Source organism: Schistocerca nitens, chromosome 2, assembly GCF_023898315.1.
Source record: "Schistocerca nitens isolate TAMUIC-IGC-003100 chromosome 2, iqSchNite1.1, whole genome shotgun sequence".
In the NCBI taxonomy this organism is placed as follows: Eukaryota; Metazoa; Arthropoda; class Insecta; order Orthoptera; family Acrididae; genus Schistocerca; species Schistocerca nitens.
Genome location: NC_064615.1, coordinates 1,186,633,288 through 1,186,650,786, shown reverse-complemented (window position 1 = coordinate 1,186,650,786; position 17,499 = coordinate 1,186,633,288). Strand labels below are relative to the sequence as shown.

At 37.0% G+C, this 17,499-nt stretch overlaps 1 protein-coding gene across 1 annotated transcript in view; it reads left to right on the top strand.

Annotated features, from left to right (window-relative positions):
• The window catches only part of LOC126237522 (uncharacterized), a 797,357-nt gene extending 780,427 nt beyond the window's left edge, over nt 1–16,930 (top strand). Inside the window, exon 24 of the mRNA XM_049947691.1 lies at nt 13,843–16,930. Within this exon, the coding sequence (XP_049803648.1) occupies nt 13,843–14,368 (526 nt within the window). The 3' untranslated portion in view covers nt 14,369–16,930. The remainder of the gene's footprint in view (nt 1–13,842) is intronic.
• The last annotated feature ends 569 nt before the right edge of the window (nt 16,931–17,499 follow it).

Genomic DNA, 17,499 nt, shown 5'->3' with positions numbered 1-17,499 from the left:
TTGAGTATATGCACACTTTTTAAACGAGCTGCACATCCTATTCAGTATTACACTATATGATATTTACCCATCACCTAATATAGTGCTGGATAGAGTTTTCTCTCTATCTATCTAGTCTTTTTTCACAACTACTCCAGGAATTTCTATTTGTAGGGCATTTTAATTCACTTAATTAGCTGTGCCACTCTATATTAACATGCCTTAGGTGCAGCAAGTAGTTGATAGCCTCAGTCAACTAAAAAGTCTGTCTTGTAAATATAGACAATATTATTAAAAGTATAGATCACCACTCACACCCTAAAGAACACTTTGAGTTGTGGACAGGCATGATAAAAAGACTTAGTATAAGCTTTTGGCCAAAGCCATATTCAGAAAATAAAAATACACACACATTCATATGAGCAGGCACACCTCATATGCACAAACACATGACTGCTGTCTCTGGCTGCTTTAACCATAGTGCAACAGAAATGCATCAAATGGGAGCAGCAGTCTGGAGCATGGTGAAAAGGGGGGAGGGATAACAGGGTACAGTTGAGGGAAGAGGAATCAGCTCTACTGCAGCTTTGGAAGGCTGTCGAGGGGATGATGGGGGGAGGGGGTGTACTGACAAGAGGAGTACACAGTGAGAAATGAGGGTGCGGGTGGTAAATTGTGAGGTGATGACTGGACAGAGGGCGTGGGACCAGTTGGGTGGAGGGTGTGGGGATAGAAAGAAGGTCACTGTAGATTGAGACCAGATTGTTTTAGGAAGGAGGGATCATATCCCTGTGGCTAGAGGTTGAGTTTGGGAGTGTATCATGACCCTCTCTCTACTATGCTGCAAAAGTTATTTCCATAAGGACACTATTACGGTGTGGCTAATGGCTATATAGTATTTTGTAGAGCTGGCCATGGTGTCTCCTTTGTTGATGCTGCTGAGTCTGTGTTGTTTATGTGGCTTCTCGTTGTCTAGGCAATGATTCCTCTGATGCTCTGAGTGCAGGAAAAGGTGTGGGTTTTTGTTTATCACTGGACCAACCAAATCATGACGCATGATTCCACAGTTTGTTTGGGGGGGGGGGGGGGGGGGGAAGACAAAGAAAAAACCCACACATTTGAATACGACTACACTCGACCGCGGCCAGAACTCGAATGGCTGAAATCCCATTGCTCACCAATGATCACAGTCATAGCAACAAAGAACATACAATTTCAATATCGATTATTGATCGCAACACCTATCCTAATATTGTATTAAGCAAATGATTTTTAATACAACTTTAATTAGTGTATAATGTAACAAAATAAGGTCTATTTGTCAGTTCCATTACAATAGCCCCCCAAGAATTTTGTAAGTATGAACATGCGAACAAAATTCTGACACCAGAATAATGGAACTGCCAAGAACATGATTTTAAATAAATTAAATTTTTTAGTAGGACTGTTTTCTTTGAATTTTGCTAACTTGCCGCCCATAGCAAAGCATGACATTACGTTTAACACTGAAATTGTGTTACACAAAGTAAAGGAAAACATATGATTGTTAATTTTAAGGTAAATGAAATACAAAAGAAGATTTACAGTTTTCACTTAGATGAGTCCATAATAATTTTAAGGTAAATGAAATACAAAAGAATATTTACAGTTTTCACTTAGATGAGTCCATAATGTCGTAGCACTTCACATTAAACCGTTGAAAGGTTGTAACGTTTGACTGTTGGTTTTCTTTACTTTGTTTTGTTGACCACTTTACTTGCTACTCAGAGTAATGTCCCACATCATCCATCTGCACTTAGCTGACCTCCCTTAATAGGTTTGATTTCTGTTTGTACTGCAGCAAGCCCATTTCTACAGCTTAGCTGTTTCTATTTCATCATTGATTATAATGCCATGTTATCTAAAAATAAAATACAGAGGTCACCTTTTGGTTAAATAATATTTGTGTGTAAGTACATGGTTAGGATACATATTTATACTTCTGGTAATGTTTATCTAGTGAGAGAAGTTTACATGATCTGTCTGAGTAATACTACAAAGGTATGGACTGGTCCAAAAAGGAAACTAACTGAACTAAGAAAAAAAACTAACAATAAATTCAATAAAGTTGTAAAAAAAATGCGTTAACATTTTGGGTGTAACATGTCTTATCACAAACTGTAACACCTACACCAAGGATAAACAAAAAATTAAATTGTTTTGAAAAGTAAAGCTATAGTCAGTCTGTTACAAGAGTTCATATTCACAGTAAAAGTGCATGTGTAGGTTCATGGTTGTTTGAAAGTATTAGGATGATATGTATATAATCAAACTTAGAAAAATGTTACTACCTATGCTTTGCAGTGGTTGAGAAACAAATATACAATAATTCATGTTGTTTACTTAAAACGATTCTCCCCCTTGTTTAGTAGGACATTTCAACAACTTAGGTGTGTAGTAATTAGGACTCTGCCTGTAAGATTAAAAAAATTTTAAAAAACTGTTAGTGTTGTGAGACAGATTTAGCGCTGATTAGTGGTTTGCATTTTAAATGATGTCTCAATGAGTGTGGTGTGAGAAGGTTACACAAGCTAAAATTACACACATTATCAAATATCGTTCAAACTGCATAAACATATAGAAATATCAAGAACTAACATGATAAGCATATTACACAAGGAAAATTCATTGCCAACATTTCATACCGAAATTACATTTTAAACAAATAATAAACATTTTCAAGGACACCAAACTGTACAAAAATCAGTCAATTTTTATACAAAAAATTTCATAATTTCCAGTGAAAAACTTTTGTTGAGTCACCTTTTAACTTTCTCAGAATAGTCTTACCCCTTTTGTTTATACAATTTCAACAAAACAATATTCCTTAGCCCAAGAACTTTCATTGATTTAAGATACACCAACTGGTAAGCATTAAGGTGTGGATTCTCCACAATCTCGAATGGACCTGTGTAGATGTCAAAGAATTTCTTTACTTCAGAAGTTAAGATTTTTGATTTCTCATGTGATTTTACTGAAACATAATCTGCGACTTTAAACTTGGTTGCTTTGATCTTGCTATCATGTCATCTTTTTCTAATTTCCCCATTTTATCACGGTTTCTTTGACTATGGCTTCACGTTCATGCATAGTCATCATTGTGCGCAGTGGAAATTCTACAAGTTCAGTGATAATGTTTTCTGGTTTTAGGTGAAACATAAATTCGTAAGGTGAAAATCCTGTGGAAGGATTTGCAAGCTGTCCATGACATCTTCAAAGTCTCGTACATGGTTGTACCATGTAGGATGTATATGACTGCAATATGTATGACATAAATGACCAATCTCACACATATACCTCTCAGCTAGCTTTGATGGTGGATTATATACTGATATTTTAACATGTTTGATTCCCAATTTATCAACAAAGACTTTCCATACTTTTGTCAAAAACTGCGAACTGTTATCCGACAAGATTGCTTTTGGTTTCACAACATTTAAGAAATGGTCTTTTTCAACTTTTGTAACTATCTGTGGCTTTTCTGACAGGATACAACTTGATTAGTTTCGAAAATACATCCACCGTGACAAAAGTGTAACAGTGACCACTCCTACTCCTTGGAAGAGACCCATAGAAATGAACACCAACCAAGTCTAGAGCTTGTGCAAGAGTAATGTTTTGCATTTCACATTGACATTTTCTGTTACTTACTTTGACACGTTGACACTTATCACAAGTTGACAATTCTTTTATAACTATCTTGGCCATATTGTAGAATTATATATTTTCTTGTAATTTCTGCATTTATTTCTGAATGCCACAATGACCATAGCTCTCACGTGTATACCTAATTAACCCCTCAGCTTCATCTTCAGGCCAGCATAGTTTACAATTGTTCAAGTCTTCATCAGTTCTAAATAGTACTTGTCTAATTTTTCATAGTTCATTTTTCCTAAATAGCTCTTTATTACTTTCCAATTTGTATCACAGTTCTGGCTCCTCCTGATTTTGTCATACCATGATGTAACAACTTTTTCATCTGTAACCCCATGTAATACATTCATTTTAAACTTGTTTTCTTCATTCTGATCAAAAATTTCTGTTTCTCCTCCTACTGGTGCCTTGATAGAGCATCTATATCTATGTTGTCAGAGCCTTTAATATACTTAATTTCAAAGTTGAATTGTTGTAAATACAATGCCCACCTTGTTAGCCTATCATGATAGAGCTTGCATTCCTGTAAATAGCTTCAGGCCTTATGATCAGAGTACACTATTACCTTATGTCCAAATAAATAGGTCCTGAATTTTGAAAATGACCACTGTATGGCTAATAATTCTTTTTCTGTGACTGTATAGATCTTTTCATGCTTCAATAACATTCTGCTTGCAAATGCCATTGTAGAATGAACTGTCTCCTCATTGACTATTGACTTTTTTTAAAAAAAGTAATTCAGCACCTAACCCATAATCACTATTGTCAGTATGTAAACAGAAAGGTAAACTGAAATCTGGTCTGTGTAACAGGTTCTGCTTATTCAGTTCTTTTTTTTTATTTTATCGAAAGCCTCTTGACAATCTTTACTCCGTATCCAAACAGTATCCTACTTTAATAAGTTACTTAGACAGGGTGCATTTAAGCTTTGTTTACTTAAAAATTTTGTGTAGACTTCACATAGCCCATAAAAAAATTTCAGTTGTTTTCTGTTACGGGGTATAGGAAACTCTGAAATAGCTTTTATTTTGCCTGGATCTGCCAAAATTCCTTTTTCTGTTATGATATGTCCCAAAACTTTTAACTCAGGTACTGCAAATTTGCACTGTTCTAGTTTTAGTGTCATTCCCCCTCTTCTAAGTTTCTCACACACCTGTCTTAAAAGCCCAACATGCTCATTCCAATCTTGTCCAGTCACTAAAATGTTATCTACGTAAATCACTAATTTGGGTACAAATTCCTGCCCATCCACATGGTCTAAAGCTCTAACGAATTCCACTACCAATGAGTTCAAGCCGAAAGGGACTACACAATACTGATAGCAATGACCATTGTATAGAAAAGTGGTGTATTTCATGGAGTTGGGTGCCAGAGGTTCTTGGTGAAAGCCTGAGGTTAAGTCTAGACTTGACATTAATTTTATATCCTGGAATCAAGAAGTATTCTCACTCCACCATCTCTCTTTGACACAACTACGAGTGGGTTATTATAAGTGCTGATAACCCTTTAAATAATGACACACATTTCTATCTTGTATAATTCTTTTCAGCCGCTGTATGTTTTGCAATGGGCACACTGTACAGTTTTATGAAAAATGGATCATGGTGTGTCACTAGCAAAGTACATTGATAATGCCTTACTATGTTGCTAAAGACATCACTGTATTCCCATAACAAAGACTCTAGTTCCTGTTTTTGCACGTCATTTAGACCACTAGCTTCTGAAATCATAGTGTTTACAAGTGTTTTGAAATCTGCTTCTCTTCAGTCTAGTTCTGTTATGTCTTTGTCAACATATCTTTTCTCCTTTACAAGATTTATAGTATTAAATTTATCATTACACAAAACTGTATTTGATCTGACAAACTTGGTGGAGATACACCCCATTTGGTGTTGTTATGATAAGTTTTTGTCCTCCCCAGTCAAATCTTGCATCTACACTCCTAATTCACAATATCCCAAGAATACAGTCCTCACTGAGTCCTGGTATAATTTGGCATCCATGCATAAATGTGACTCCCTCAGTTGTAAAAGATGACAACATTTGACTTTTCACAGTTGTACTATGTTTTCCTGTAGCACCTCTTATTTTTACCCCAGTGACTAGGATTTCAATGTAGTCTTTCTCACACTTCAGCTTTTTGCTTAGTATGGCAGATATTCCTGGCACTTGCCTGCCCAGGTACCAACTTTTACTCTAATGAATGGAGTACATATGCCACCCCATTTTCCAGACTGAACATATTCATACAACAAACCATTTTCAATTTCACTAAAACAATGACTTCCTGAATTACAATTACCTATATTAATTCTATTCTTCTTTAGTCGATAAAAAGTGTAGAAAGTGCAAAAAATGTTGAAAATTGGAATCACGTGCAGCAAATGCAACAATTTGGTTCATTTTCGATGTGCTGAAATTGACACAACAGTGAAAGAAAACAACGGATTTATGACAAGCTGTAACTGTGTTCAGTGCTGCCTTATAATTTAGGTAAAATTACAAACACAAAAAGTTGTGACTGTAAGTGCAAATTCTCAGCATTAGTTGAAGATTTAATAAGTGAAATTCAGTGTTTAAAAGCTGAGGTTACATTACTAAATAAAAAGGTGAACGAAATTGATTGGCAGCACCTGTTGAATGATAGTACGCCTAAATCAAAAACCGAGGAATGCTTTCCGACTATTATAACTCAAAACAGGTATCAGATTCTTGACGAAATACCAATAGCGGAAGTCGCAGCATTGAAATCCGTGCCAACTAAAAATAACCATTCAAACTGTTAAAAAATTTCGAGTGATAATTTCAAAAAACACCAAGCCAAACTCATGTATTAATGCTAACCTAGTGAGTGAACAAAAACAAAATGTTCATTGTAATGTCAGTGAAATCCGTGAAAGAAATGACTGTGTAATCCATGAAAATGTATGCAACAAACTATTCCAAAATGGCATTAGAAGAAGCGAGGAGAACCAGAAGTACAAGAAGGGCCAGATTCTTATATATGGAGACAGTCATGTTTGCGAAATACCTCAAAACATCACAAGTATCCAAGACGGCTTTACAGCTGTGGCTCACATTCAACCTGGTGCACCTCTTTCTGCTGTGGTGAATCTGTGTGTGCAAGATAGTGAATCTTTCTCAGCAAATGATTATGTCGTTATCATTGGTGGTACAAATGATGTGGCTAAAAATCAAGCAAATGACGCTATCAGGCACATGAAAGTAACACTTGGTAAGTTGACTGGCACTAAAGTAATTATGCTTATCCATTACGGATATTTTAGAACCGTGACTGTATATTAAATGTAAATAAGTTATACACAACTGCAACCAGTCACTTTTTTCAATAATAATGCTTTATTACATGAACCGGTTTTCGAACCCTTTCAGGTTCATCTTCAGATGATTTCGGGAGGATCCAGCCTGGTAAAGTGTCACTGTCAAAGTGTAAACTAATATAGTTCGTGTGAAAGTGTTCTGGACATCAAAATGGAGGCAGACAGATACGAAAAAAGCCGCCTATACTGTCGCAAACCAGCACCCAGCATTATGCTACTACCAGTAATGATGTAACTTCCCGGATCCTTCCGAAATCATCTGAAGATGAACCTGAAAGGGTTCGAAAACCGGTTCATGTAATAAAGCATTATTATTGAAAAAAGTGACTGGTTGCAGTTGTATATAACTTATTTACTAAAGTAATTGTCGTAAGAATCCACAGAGACATGATCTAATGGACCAATCTGTTGTGAACTTGGAAGTCCATAAAACAAAGGATAGGCTTAAAACAATATGTAATAAATATCGCAATATGTCTTTGGTAAACGTCAGTAACCTAGATAGAGACTGCACACAACTCATGGTATGAAAATGAATAAGAGAGGTAAAAACATTGTAAGTAAATTAATTATTGGTAAAATCAGATGAAACATTACACAAAGCAGTGTAAATAAGTGCATTGCTATGGAATGGCACAACCCACTCAGACAGGACCTGCCACACAAATGGCTACTGCTGACAAGCCAGGGAAACTTGTAAACCCTGCTGGACAGCCTGGTAGCTCTAAATCTCCCTGTACGGCCCAGCAGGAGAAACTCAGCCCTAACATCATACAGCGGAACCATTGTAGTCTTAAAAACAATCAGACCGGTAGGGTGACACGTCCATCAGGTGTTTGACAATCCAAACTCACATTCAAATTAATTCAGCAAAACTTTCGAAGTCTTAGGAATAAGCACAATGAGTTGGATCCATTGCAGCAATTAATAACCCTGATGTTTTAGTTATAAGTGAACACTGGTACACAGATGAGCTAATTAGTGTATGTAAGTCACTCTCCATGATCTTTTGCTCTGCCTTCAGTAGAAAAGAGAAACATGGTGGTGGGGTAGCTAGCATTGCAACCAGTGGTAGTAATTATAGTGTAATAGATGTAAGTGCTTTCAGCACTGAGAGTGTAACAGAACTAGCAGCAATTAATAATAAGTGGGGGAAAGAGAACTTAATTATTATAGGTCTATACAGACCTCCATCTGGTAGCCTAGATATTTTCTTTGACGTTCTTAATGACCTGCGTATTGACATTGACAGTAAATACTGCAATAAAAATGGCTGGTTTAACATAATACTAACTGGAGATCTGGAGATATAAACATTGACTTACTGTCCAATGGCTCTATATCTAAAACACTAATTCTAATACTAGCTCAATTTAATGTAAAATTTCTGATAAACGAGCCCACTAGAGAGGTCAATAGTACAAAATTGTGCATTGACAACATTATAACTAACATGTCCCACTTTACATGCAGTGTATCAGTTCTGAAGCTTGCCATTTCTGATCACCACGCAATACAGCTGAAAAGCTTCATGTCAATAGAAAAGAGAAACAATATGTGACAAAAAGAATCACCACTGATGAGAATGTTAAAGATCTCAACAGTTTGCTGAAAAGCTTACAATGGAGTGAAAAAAACAGCATTACTTTCAGTGAATTTGAATCAGATTTTTATTATTGCTTCATTGTTTCATGCTCAGAAACGACCTTTACAGTAAATGACTGAAAAAAAAAAACTGGATAAATCATGAAGTAAAAACAGCAAGGGAGAAACTGTCTTTTCCAATATGCAATGGTAAATAATAACAATAATAATAGACTAAAGGTAGACTTTAAGAACTACCATGATTATTATAAAGATCTGCTGCTAGAAACTAAAAGTAAATATGCAGTCACAATGTTAAGAAACTCTACTAACACTCGTTTAGCTGTTTGGAAAGTAATAAATAGCTTTAGGGATTGTAAGGACAGATCAACTAGTGATTTTACTATAAACCATAAAGAGCATATCATGAAATGTCAATGTCAGACTGCAGATGTTTTTAATGAGTACTTTTCTTCTGTTTGAAAATCTGTCAATAACCATTTTAAGAATCTTCAGTATAGATATAAGGGCATTCCAATCAAACAAAGCATATACTTGGACCCAACCAATAGCAAGGAAATCAGAAACATAGTAAGGTTATTAAAAAATACAAAATCAGCAGGCTATGATGGATTGTCTATCAGTACACCGAAAAGATGCATAGACAACATATCTGATGCCATGGCCACAGCAGTAAATGATGTAATTGCATCAGGTTGTTTCTCATATAGTCTAAAGATAGCACAAGTAACCCTGATTTACAAGAAATGTGATAAATGTAAAATTGAAAACTACTGCCCTATCTCAATCTTACTGCATTTTCTAAGGTAATTGAGAAAGTTATTTATACCAGACTAATGACATTCCTGAGTCAACACAATTTAATATTTGAAAATCAGAATGGCTTTATGAAAAACAAGTCAACTTCAGTAGTCGCAGCACAATTAATAGACAAAATAATAACTGCCGTAGAGAACAAGGAGTATGTAACTGGAGTGTTCCTTGATCTAGAAAAAGCTTTTGATTGTGTCAACATCACCATATTACTTGACAAGCTGTGGAACCTGGGTATTACAGGAACTGGCTATGAGCTAATAAAATTGTATATGAGCAATAGAAAACAATTTGTCTTGCTCAAAACAAACAGTGGGGCTTTCAAATCTAAAATTACTGATATCAAATATGGAGTGCCTCAAGGTTCTGTCTTCTTTTCTTGATTTATGTTAATGATATACAGTATTATTCTCCTAAACTGTGCAACACTGTAACTAATGAAATAGTCAAGTATTTTAATGAAAGCCATCTAAATCTAAGTACTTCAAAGACTGCAATGATGGAATTTAACACAAGGAAACAAACAGAATTTGGCATGAAGTTGTCCATAGGAAATGAAAAAATGGACAAAATTATTGGGAATTACAATCCAGGACAGCCTCAAATGGGACACGCATATCGATTCCTTAGCCTGTAAGCTGTCGAAGAATGTATTTGCTATAAAAGTGATTAGCAAATATTGTAAGGATATGGGTGTATTAAAAACTGCTTATCATGCCCTATTATCATTGAATTTAAACTATGCCGTAGAAATATGGGGTGCAACAACTCAAGTGAACCTAAGCACATTATTAATACTACAGAAAAGAGTCATCAGAATTATTTGTGGTGCCAAACCTAGAGAATCATGTCGGAATCTGTTCCCAAAATTAGGTGTGCTTACCATTGTAGGTGTATACATATTGAAAGTTATATTGCTCATGAAAACAATAAATCCAAATTTTAACTGTGACCTGCACCAGTACGATACAAGGCACAAGTTAAGATACCAAGTAAATAGCCACAGAACAGCTTTATGTGAAAAAAAATTCACTTCATTCTAGGCTGAAGCTAGCCAATGCCCTACCAAAAAGCCTCACAGCCCTTCCGACTAACAAATTAAAAGACCAGCTAAAAAGAATTCTTATTGAAAACCCTTTTTATTCCCTATATGAGTACTATATCTATATGAAAAGTGCTTCGTAAGTATGTCTAGCTCATAGTTTTAAGTGACCTACAACTAATATAATGTTGATAACAGCAATATTTGTAATATTGTGATTGTATACTACCAAATGTAAAATGCATCAACATGTAAAATTTATCAATACAAACAAATATTTAGTTTGTAATTTATAAACAGATGTATTCAGAAGAATAATCTGTATGGTGTCTTGAAACTGTATTTTTCCCACGTGGAATGTTTCCCTCTATTATATTCATTTATTATTTTATTAGGAATGCCCCATTGGTCACCCAGTACCAGTTCAGACTGGAAGAACTGAACTGTATCCTTTGTCACAGCTTCGATTATCTATTATCGTGCCCCAAAGTTAGAGACATCCTACACGAGATCCTTCCCACTCCTCCCGAAGTGTCGTGCTATCGCCCACTCGACCTTCACGGCATCCTAATCCGTGCCTGTGCCAGTCCAGTCCAAACCAGTTGTCACAAGGATGATACCCCTTTGGAAGGCCCAGTTGCAAGATCTCCCCAATCCACCCACCCAGAACTGTCATAGGTTTATCCTGCTCCATTAGTCTATGGGCTCTCTATGAAAGCAGCTGTGTTATGCAACAGCTCTGCTGCAATCATTGCTCAGCTGTTTATGTCGGTATGACTGCTGTATGCAGCTGTCCACAAGATTTCAATAGCTGCTTCACAACCTGGGATGTCTGTGTCCTCCATTGCAACACCAGCTTTTCTGGACTGTGCAGATGGGAATTGCCCTTACAACACATTCTCCGACCCTCACGCTAGGGTAACCTACCCCCCTGCACCGTCCAGCTACCTGTTTGTGCCCCCCTGTGTGCTGTCACCTCCTCACGATTCACCCTGACTGTGTGCTGCTCTCTGCCAGCACACCCACTGGTCTTTCCCCCCCTCTCCATCCCTCACAGCCACCTGATGCTGTGCCCGGTAGCCCTGTCCTGCCACCGCTAGTCACTGCACGCTTCTCTTCCCCCACCCCTACCCTGCCATGCCTCCCCCTTCCTGGCCAACTCGGGATTGTTGCTCCCGTTCAATTCGTGTCATTTGCATTCCGGTTGGAGTGGCCGGGGACAGCAGTCGTGTGTGGAGAGGTGTGCTCGCTCGTATGAAGGTATGTGTATTTTCTGAAAAATGCTTCGGCTAAAGCTTATACGTAACAATCTTTCGTCGTACCTCTCTGCAACTCGATGTGTCATCTTTACGGTGAGTAGCGAGGTATCCTTTCGTTATACTGTGGATTTGCCTATGTGGACTTTCCACTGGAGCCTGTACAGCCGACAAGTGATTTTAGAATAGTGACCGGGACTGAATGTGTCACAGTGATGGGCTGTGCTCTCTGATACAGTATGACAAGTCTGATACCTATAAAAGTATCAGCTAGGGAAAGGATCAGATGAAGATGGACAGACATTCCTGAAAGCCTTGTTTGTGGAGTTCTCCATGGATAGAAGTAATATTGGAGGTCCTCTTAAGATTGAAGAATATATTATGAGATATCTTCATTGGAGACAATACTACAGTGTTCGTTCAGGCAGGATGAATCTGTCAAAGGTAGAGAATTACTTCCTGAACTCACTTTCACTTTAAATCCAATAGAATAATATACTGAATATGTTGAAACCAATTATAAAAGTAGGTACAGGATACTTAGTATGGTAAGCTTATGATTTTGTCTTATCTATAAGAAGACATTTTCTTAGAAAGAGATTATTGTCCGTAGAACCCAAGCCACAGGAGTATGTTTCAAGCCTCTTAGGAAAATAAAGTGAAATATGGATGGAAACAGTAGAGAAAAATAGCTCATAATGTTACTAAATAGTTGTATCGGGATCTAAAGTGAAGGAGAGGCACCTATAGCAGACCGATGTGTGGCACGCAGCCACACTTACCAGAAAACAGCATTCGATGCCTTTTATGCTCCGGTGCTTTCCCTAGTACAAAGTACTGTTACAGTCCTTGAGCTCACGGGTTGTAATATGTCAGAACAACCGAAAGGTTACGGTTTGGGAGAGGGATATGACTCGCGCCAGAGTGTGTAGAGAAACACAGGCAAGTATGTCACTGACTTTATTACATAAAAGGTAATTCCCAAAATCCACAAATGTATTTATTCGTGGGGCAGCAGTCCACATATTCAATCACAAACTGTACAGGCACCCAAATGTTCACTATTGCAGACACAGCAACATTGATTTCTGATTATCAGTTAATTTAAACAGGACACTCGAGGCAGGAAGGGGGTAGCAGTGTGGTGCAAGGTAGGAGTGGGAGAGACAGACAACTCCGTGGCTGCACGGGATGAAAAGACTCCTGAGGGGGTAGAGCATTTAAGAGATATGAAAAGATGGAAGATTGAGATGGAGGGAGGAAGGTAGTTGCGGGGAGGGATATATATAATGCCCACATGAGAAATGTAGAAAGAGTGGTGGGAGAAGGCAGTTTCCCCATCCAGATCATGTACTGTCTTCCCATATCACTCTTTCTCCACTCCCCATTTGGGCATTATCTCTCCCTCCTATCACCCCCCCCCCTCTCTCTCTCTCTCTCTCTCTCTCTCTCTCTCTCTCTCTCTCTCTCTCTCTCTCTCTCTCTCTCTAACTACCAACTTCCGTTCCCTCTCCCTCCTCCCTGTTTCCATACCTCTTACATGCTCTATCCTCTCAGACGTCCTTTCATCTTGTGCAGCTATTGGGCCATCTGTCTTTCCCACTCCTGCATCATACTACTCCTCTACCCCAGCCTCAGCCCATGAATCTTTCCATACCCCCTCCCCACATCCATGGTCTCAATAATAACTGATAAATCAATCATCATTATCGCTGTAGCTGGAATAGTACACAATTGGTTTCTGTGTGATTGTGTGTGTAACATGTGCACATCCTACTAGAAAAAAAAAAGAGAGCTGAAAAGCTAGTTTTCTATGTAGTGTGTCTCTGTGCCACATATCAGACTGCTTTCCCTTATTTCACATATTGTTCCATCCGTGAATTTCCATTATCGATAATTGTATTGAGATATATTAATAAAATAGTGAGAGTTTGGTATAATAAATACCTCTCAAAATTAAAACAGGAGAGAAAGAACTGTATTCAGACTAATGGTAATTAGTCCTGCTTCCTGAATATATGCATTATATCTTGTTTTATTCTAACAGATTTACCTTAAGGAGTGCCTAAAATACTGCTGAAACTGTGTCACAAGCTGTTCTTTTTTTACACAGGGATTCTTCCACAGACACACAAGCAAATCACGCCAGGCGTAGGAGACACACACTGTCCACATCTGACCCTTCTTCAACTCTGTGGCAGCCGTGGAAGCGCAAATGTCGGCCGTTTAGTGCAGAGAAACTGTCGATACCTCTACCGGTTCCTCACCCGGTACATATTGCTATCACCATTCACAACCGTGACAGTGAAGACCCCGTACCCCTCGATTCCGAACTCTGCCAGAACATTTTACGGGCGGTCGAGGAAGCGCACAGTGATCCTGCAGCGGCAGCGGAGGAAGATGCTTCAAATGTGGCCAGGTTCCGCGGCGGGAATGGCGACGGCACAGATTCGACCGGAGGCTCCAGGAGCTCTGTTGGGGAGGTTGCCGGAGCCTACAGCTGGCGCAGCTCAGACTGGAGCGCCAGGCGGAGGAACGACTCGGGCTCCGTCAGGGTGGACCTTGCCTCTCCGGAAGATGTCACTTTGGACACCGACACGTCCAGAGTCACATTTAGCACATACGGAACGACAGTTTAAATGTTTTGGTTTGTTACTGAAATGTTTCGTCGAGAGACAATTTTGCTGTCGATGTCAGTTAAGAAATCTCATTTGTCTAGCTACTCTTAGACTTCAGTTTCTATATGCTTCCTCTGTGCCATTGTTCTGAGTATGTTTCCGTTTTTGTGCTGTAGGGGCAACAGTTGATTGCAAAATTACTTGACAATGCTTAAAAATGATTTTTAAAATGGCAGTTTCTGTAAAATTCAGATACAAACCAGCTCACATTTTATGAATTTATGACATTATATTACAGCACTCGCATCAGTAGTTGGTCTGAGGAGAAATATTTGCCTGATAACATTGTCAAAAGGTCACTAGAGACTTTTAAAGCAAACAATTAAATGATCATGCCCATATCGTTAATTCACAGATTAAAATGTGAAGTTAAAAACCTGTAAATAACAGGACATATAAGCTCCTTGCCAAGAATGAATTGACTTAGCAGTTTGATGTACAAATCCATTCCCCGTCTGAAATAAACCAAATAAATCCAATTTCTTTCTTACGGATATATCTAACTCATTTGGATTTACAAAAAATATATTTGCTTTGCTCATACTGTTTCTGTTAAACAGATAACGAAAAGAAAGAAAAAAAGGAAATTGTATGGACATGTGAAGCTCAGAATTGTGAATGCTATCTTTAAATAATATCATTTGCAGACATTTTCTGCAATCAGAAACATAATGTTTATTCTTCAGTGTGCGAAACAGTAACAGTCGATGCAAATTATAAACAGTCAGTGTAAATTACACAGGATCAGTGTTGGTAAATGTTCAAACTGTGGTGTAATTATCCTACAATATACATATATATGCTCAAGTTTTATTTTTAATAAACCATAAATAGTTCTGTCACAAGTGAGAGCTTACAATAAAGTCACCAGAAATGCCACTGAAAACATTTCCCACTTACTTTATGTAATGTACAACAGATTTTATTAGAAAACAGAGTTTATTGCTTTTAATGTCATTCTAGTCAGTTTTAATCTTTGTTTTGTTGACAGGTTCTTCTGTGTTATTTCACCATAGTTTTACCACCATTTCTATTCTGCTGCTTGCAGAATACCTATTGGCACAAATCCTGTATGCTGCTTAATTCCTTTCCATTTCATTCATATTCACCAGCAGTAACATTTTTGTCAAACCTCACTGTTTAGAGAAGCAATAATGTAGTTCTAAATTGTGCCCATACATAACTTATGGCAGTGCCAGTACAGTGAAACAAGATTACATAAAATTTTATTGCTATATTACGGATTGTAAAAATAACACTACAGCAATAGCAGAAAAGCATATCTGGTTTGCTGAGCGTACAATAAGACTGATTAACAATGTGCATATTTATTTTCATTTAAATATATGTACAATGATCAAATGTAAGTTGCCATTTGTGCTACAAAATAACAAATCATCTTAGCAATTGCTCCAGTAACAGTGTTTTACTGCTTGTACATATAAGAGTAACAGAGCATACCTCCTAATTCAGCTTCGTAATTTAATTGTACAAATCTTCAAACATTCATAATGCCAGATGTTGTTGATGACATTTACAAGTAGACACTATCTCAAGGTTTTGAAACAAAGACATTCTTATTATCAACTTAACGAGACAAGGAAACAGTACAGTTGAGAAAGACACAGTATGTACCCAAGTTGCTGTACAAAGATGTCTAACATTTGGTCCAAAGCAAACTATGACTAGAATGTTTTCTGCAAAAGCATGTTACCATTTTTTTCTGTTCAGAGGTTGCAATAATTTGTCTCTTTCATGTCTTACTCTGCATAGTTCTCTTTAATTTACTCCTGAGAGAAGACTTTTGTTTATAAAACACTTGAGGCTTAGTGCCTACTATTGAAGCTAGACCTTGTTTCAGTGTTGGTCAGTACAGGTGTTCTCATCCATTTCCAGGCATATTTGAAGTATTTTTTGTTTTGTTTTAGTTTTGTCTTAAGATTATACAGTAAGAAGGAATAAAATCACATTAAGGATAGATGCAACAGTTGTAATCATCTGTCTTTAATGTAGCATTTAAATTTCATTTTTGTCTTTTTTTTAACTTTTTTCACGTTTTATATAATGATAATTATTTTATCATAAAAGGAGGGTAGAGCTACTGAACAGCACCAGTTTGATAACCAATATTTAATAAACACGAAGAGCAATTTTTTATATATCTTTTATGTGGTTCCCCCTTCCTTATGTACCTGATCATATTACCTAAATCAGCAGCTATTTGGGTATAAGAGCATCGCATCTAAAAAAATTTTAAAAAACATTAAAAAATTAAAAAAGTATGAAAAATGTAATGTTGCAGATAATGAGAAAGAGCTGTGAATTAATAACATTTGCACCATCACTTATGTGTGCTTCTCAGTTTTTATTATGCAAGATATCACTGTAAATAATGAATGTTTCTGCAAGTGCAAATATGGCAACAGAAATGGTGAAAATCTTGAACTGCTGATGATGTCCATAATACACCAATTTTACATGTAATACTCTTTTGTACAAAAAGTACCAAAATAAAAAAGTCTAATGCTGTTATTGAAAATATACATTTGAGTCTTCACTAGCCATGTGCCCTATCTGGTTTTTCATTTTACAGATTGTACCTACTCATCTCACGAATCTGATAACATATTAAAAATATCACAAGGTGGCTGCATGAGTGTCAGACTATAAACCCAAATATCCAGTACCTCCCCTTCCTCATTTTGCAGAAAGATTAACTTATTACATATTACCATAAAATGAGCGACAAATGATGATATCACTAATGTAAAAAATGGAAGGCAACAGACCCTATTTATTCTAGCACATAGCTCCTTCAAACCTATAACAAACTGAACATTTGACCTAGCAACCATTCACAATGAAAATTAAATAAAAGAAAACAATGCACACTAATGTTAATCTTGCTTTGAATGTCACTGTCTGTCCATTTTTTTCCAAGTATATCGTTTTGTAAATATGGTTTGGCCTTGAGAAAACACAAGTTATTCTTCTTTAACTCCCACATATGTTTTAGTGATTTTATTTTCTGTGAAAAAATGTAAAAGTTTTGCATAATGGTTGGTTGGTTGATTTGGGAGAGGGGACCAAAC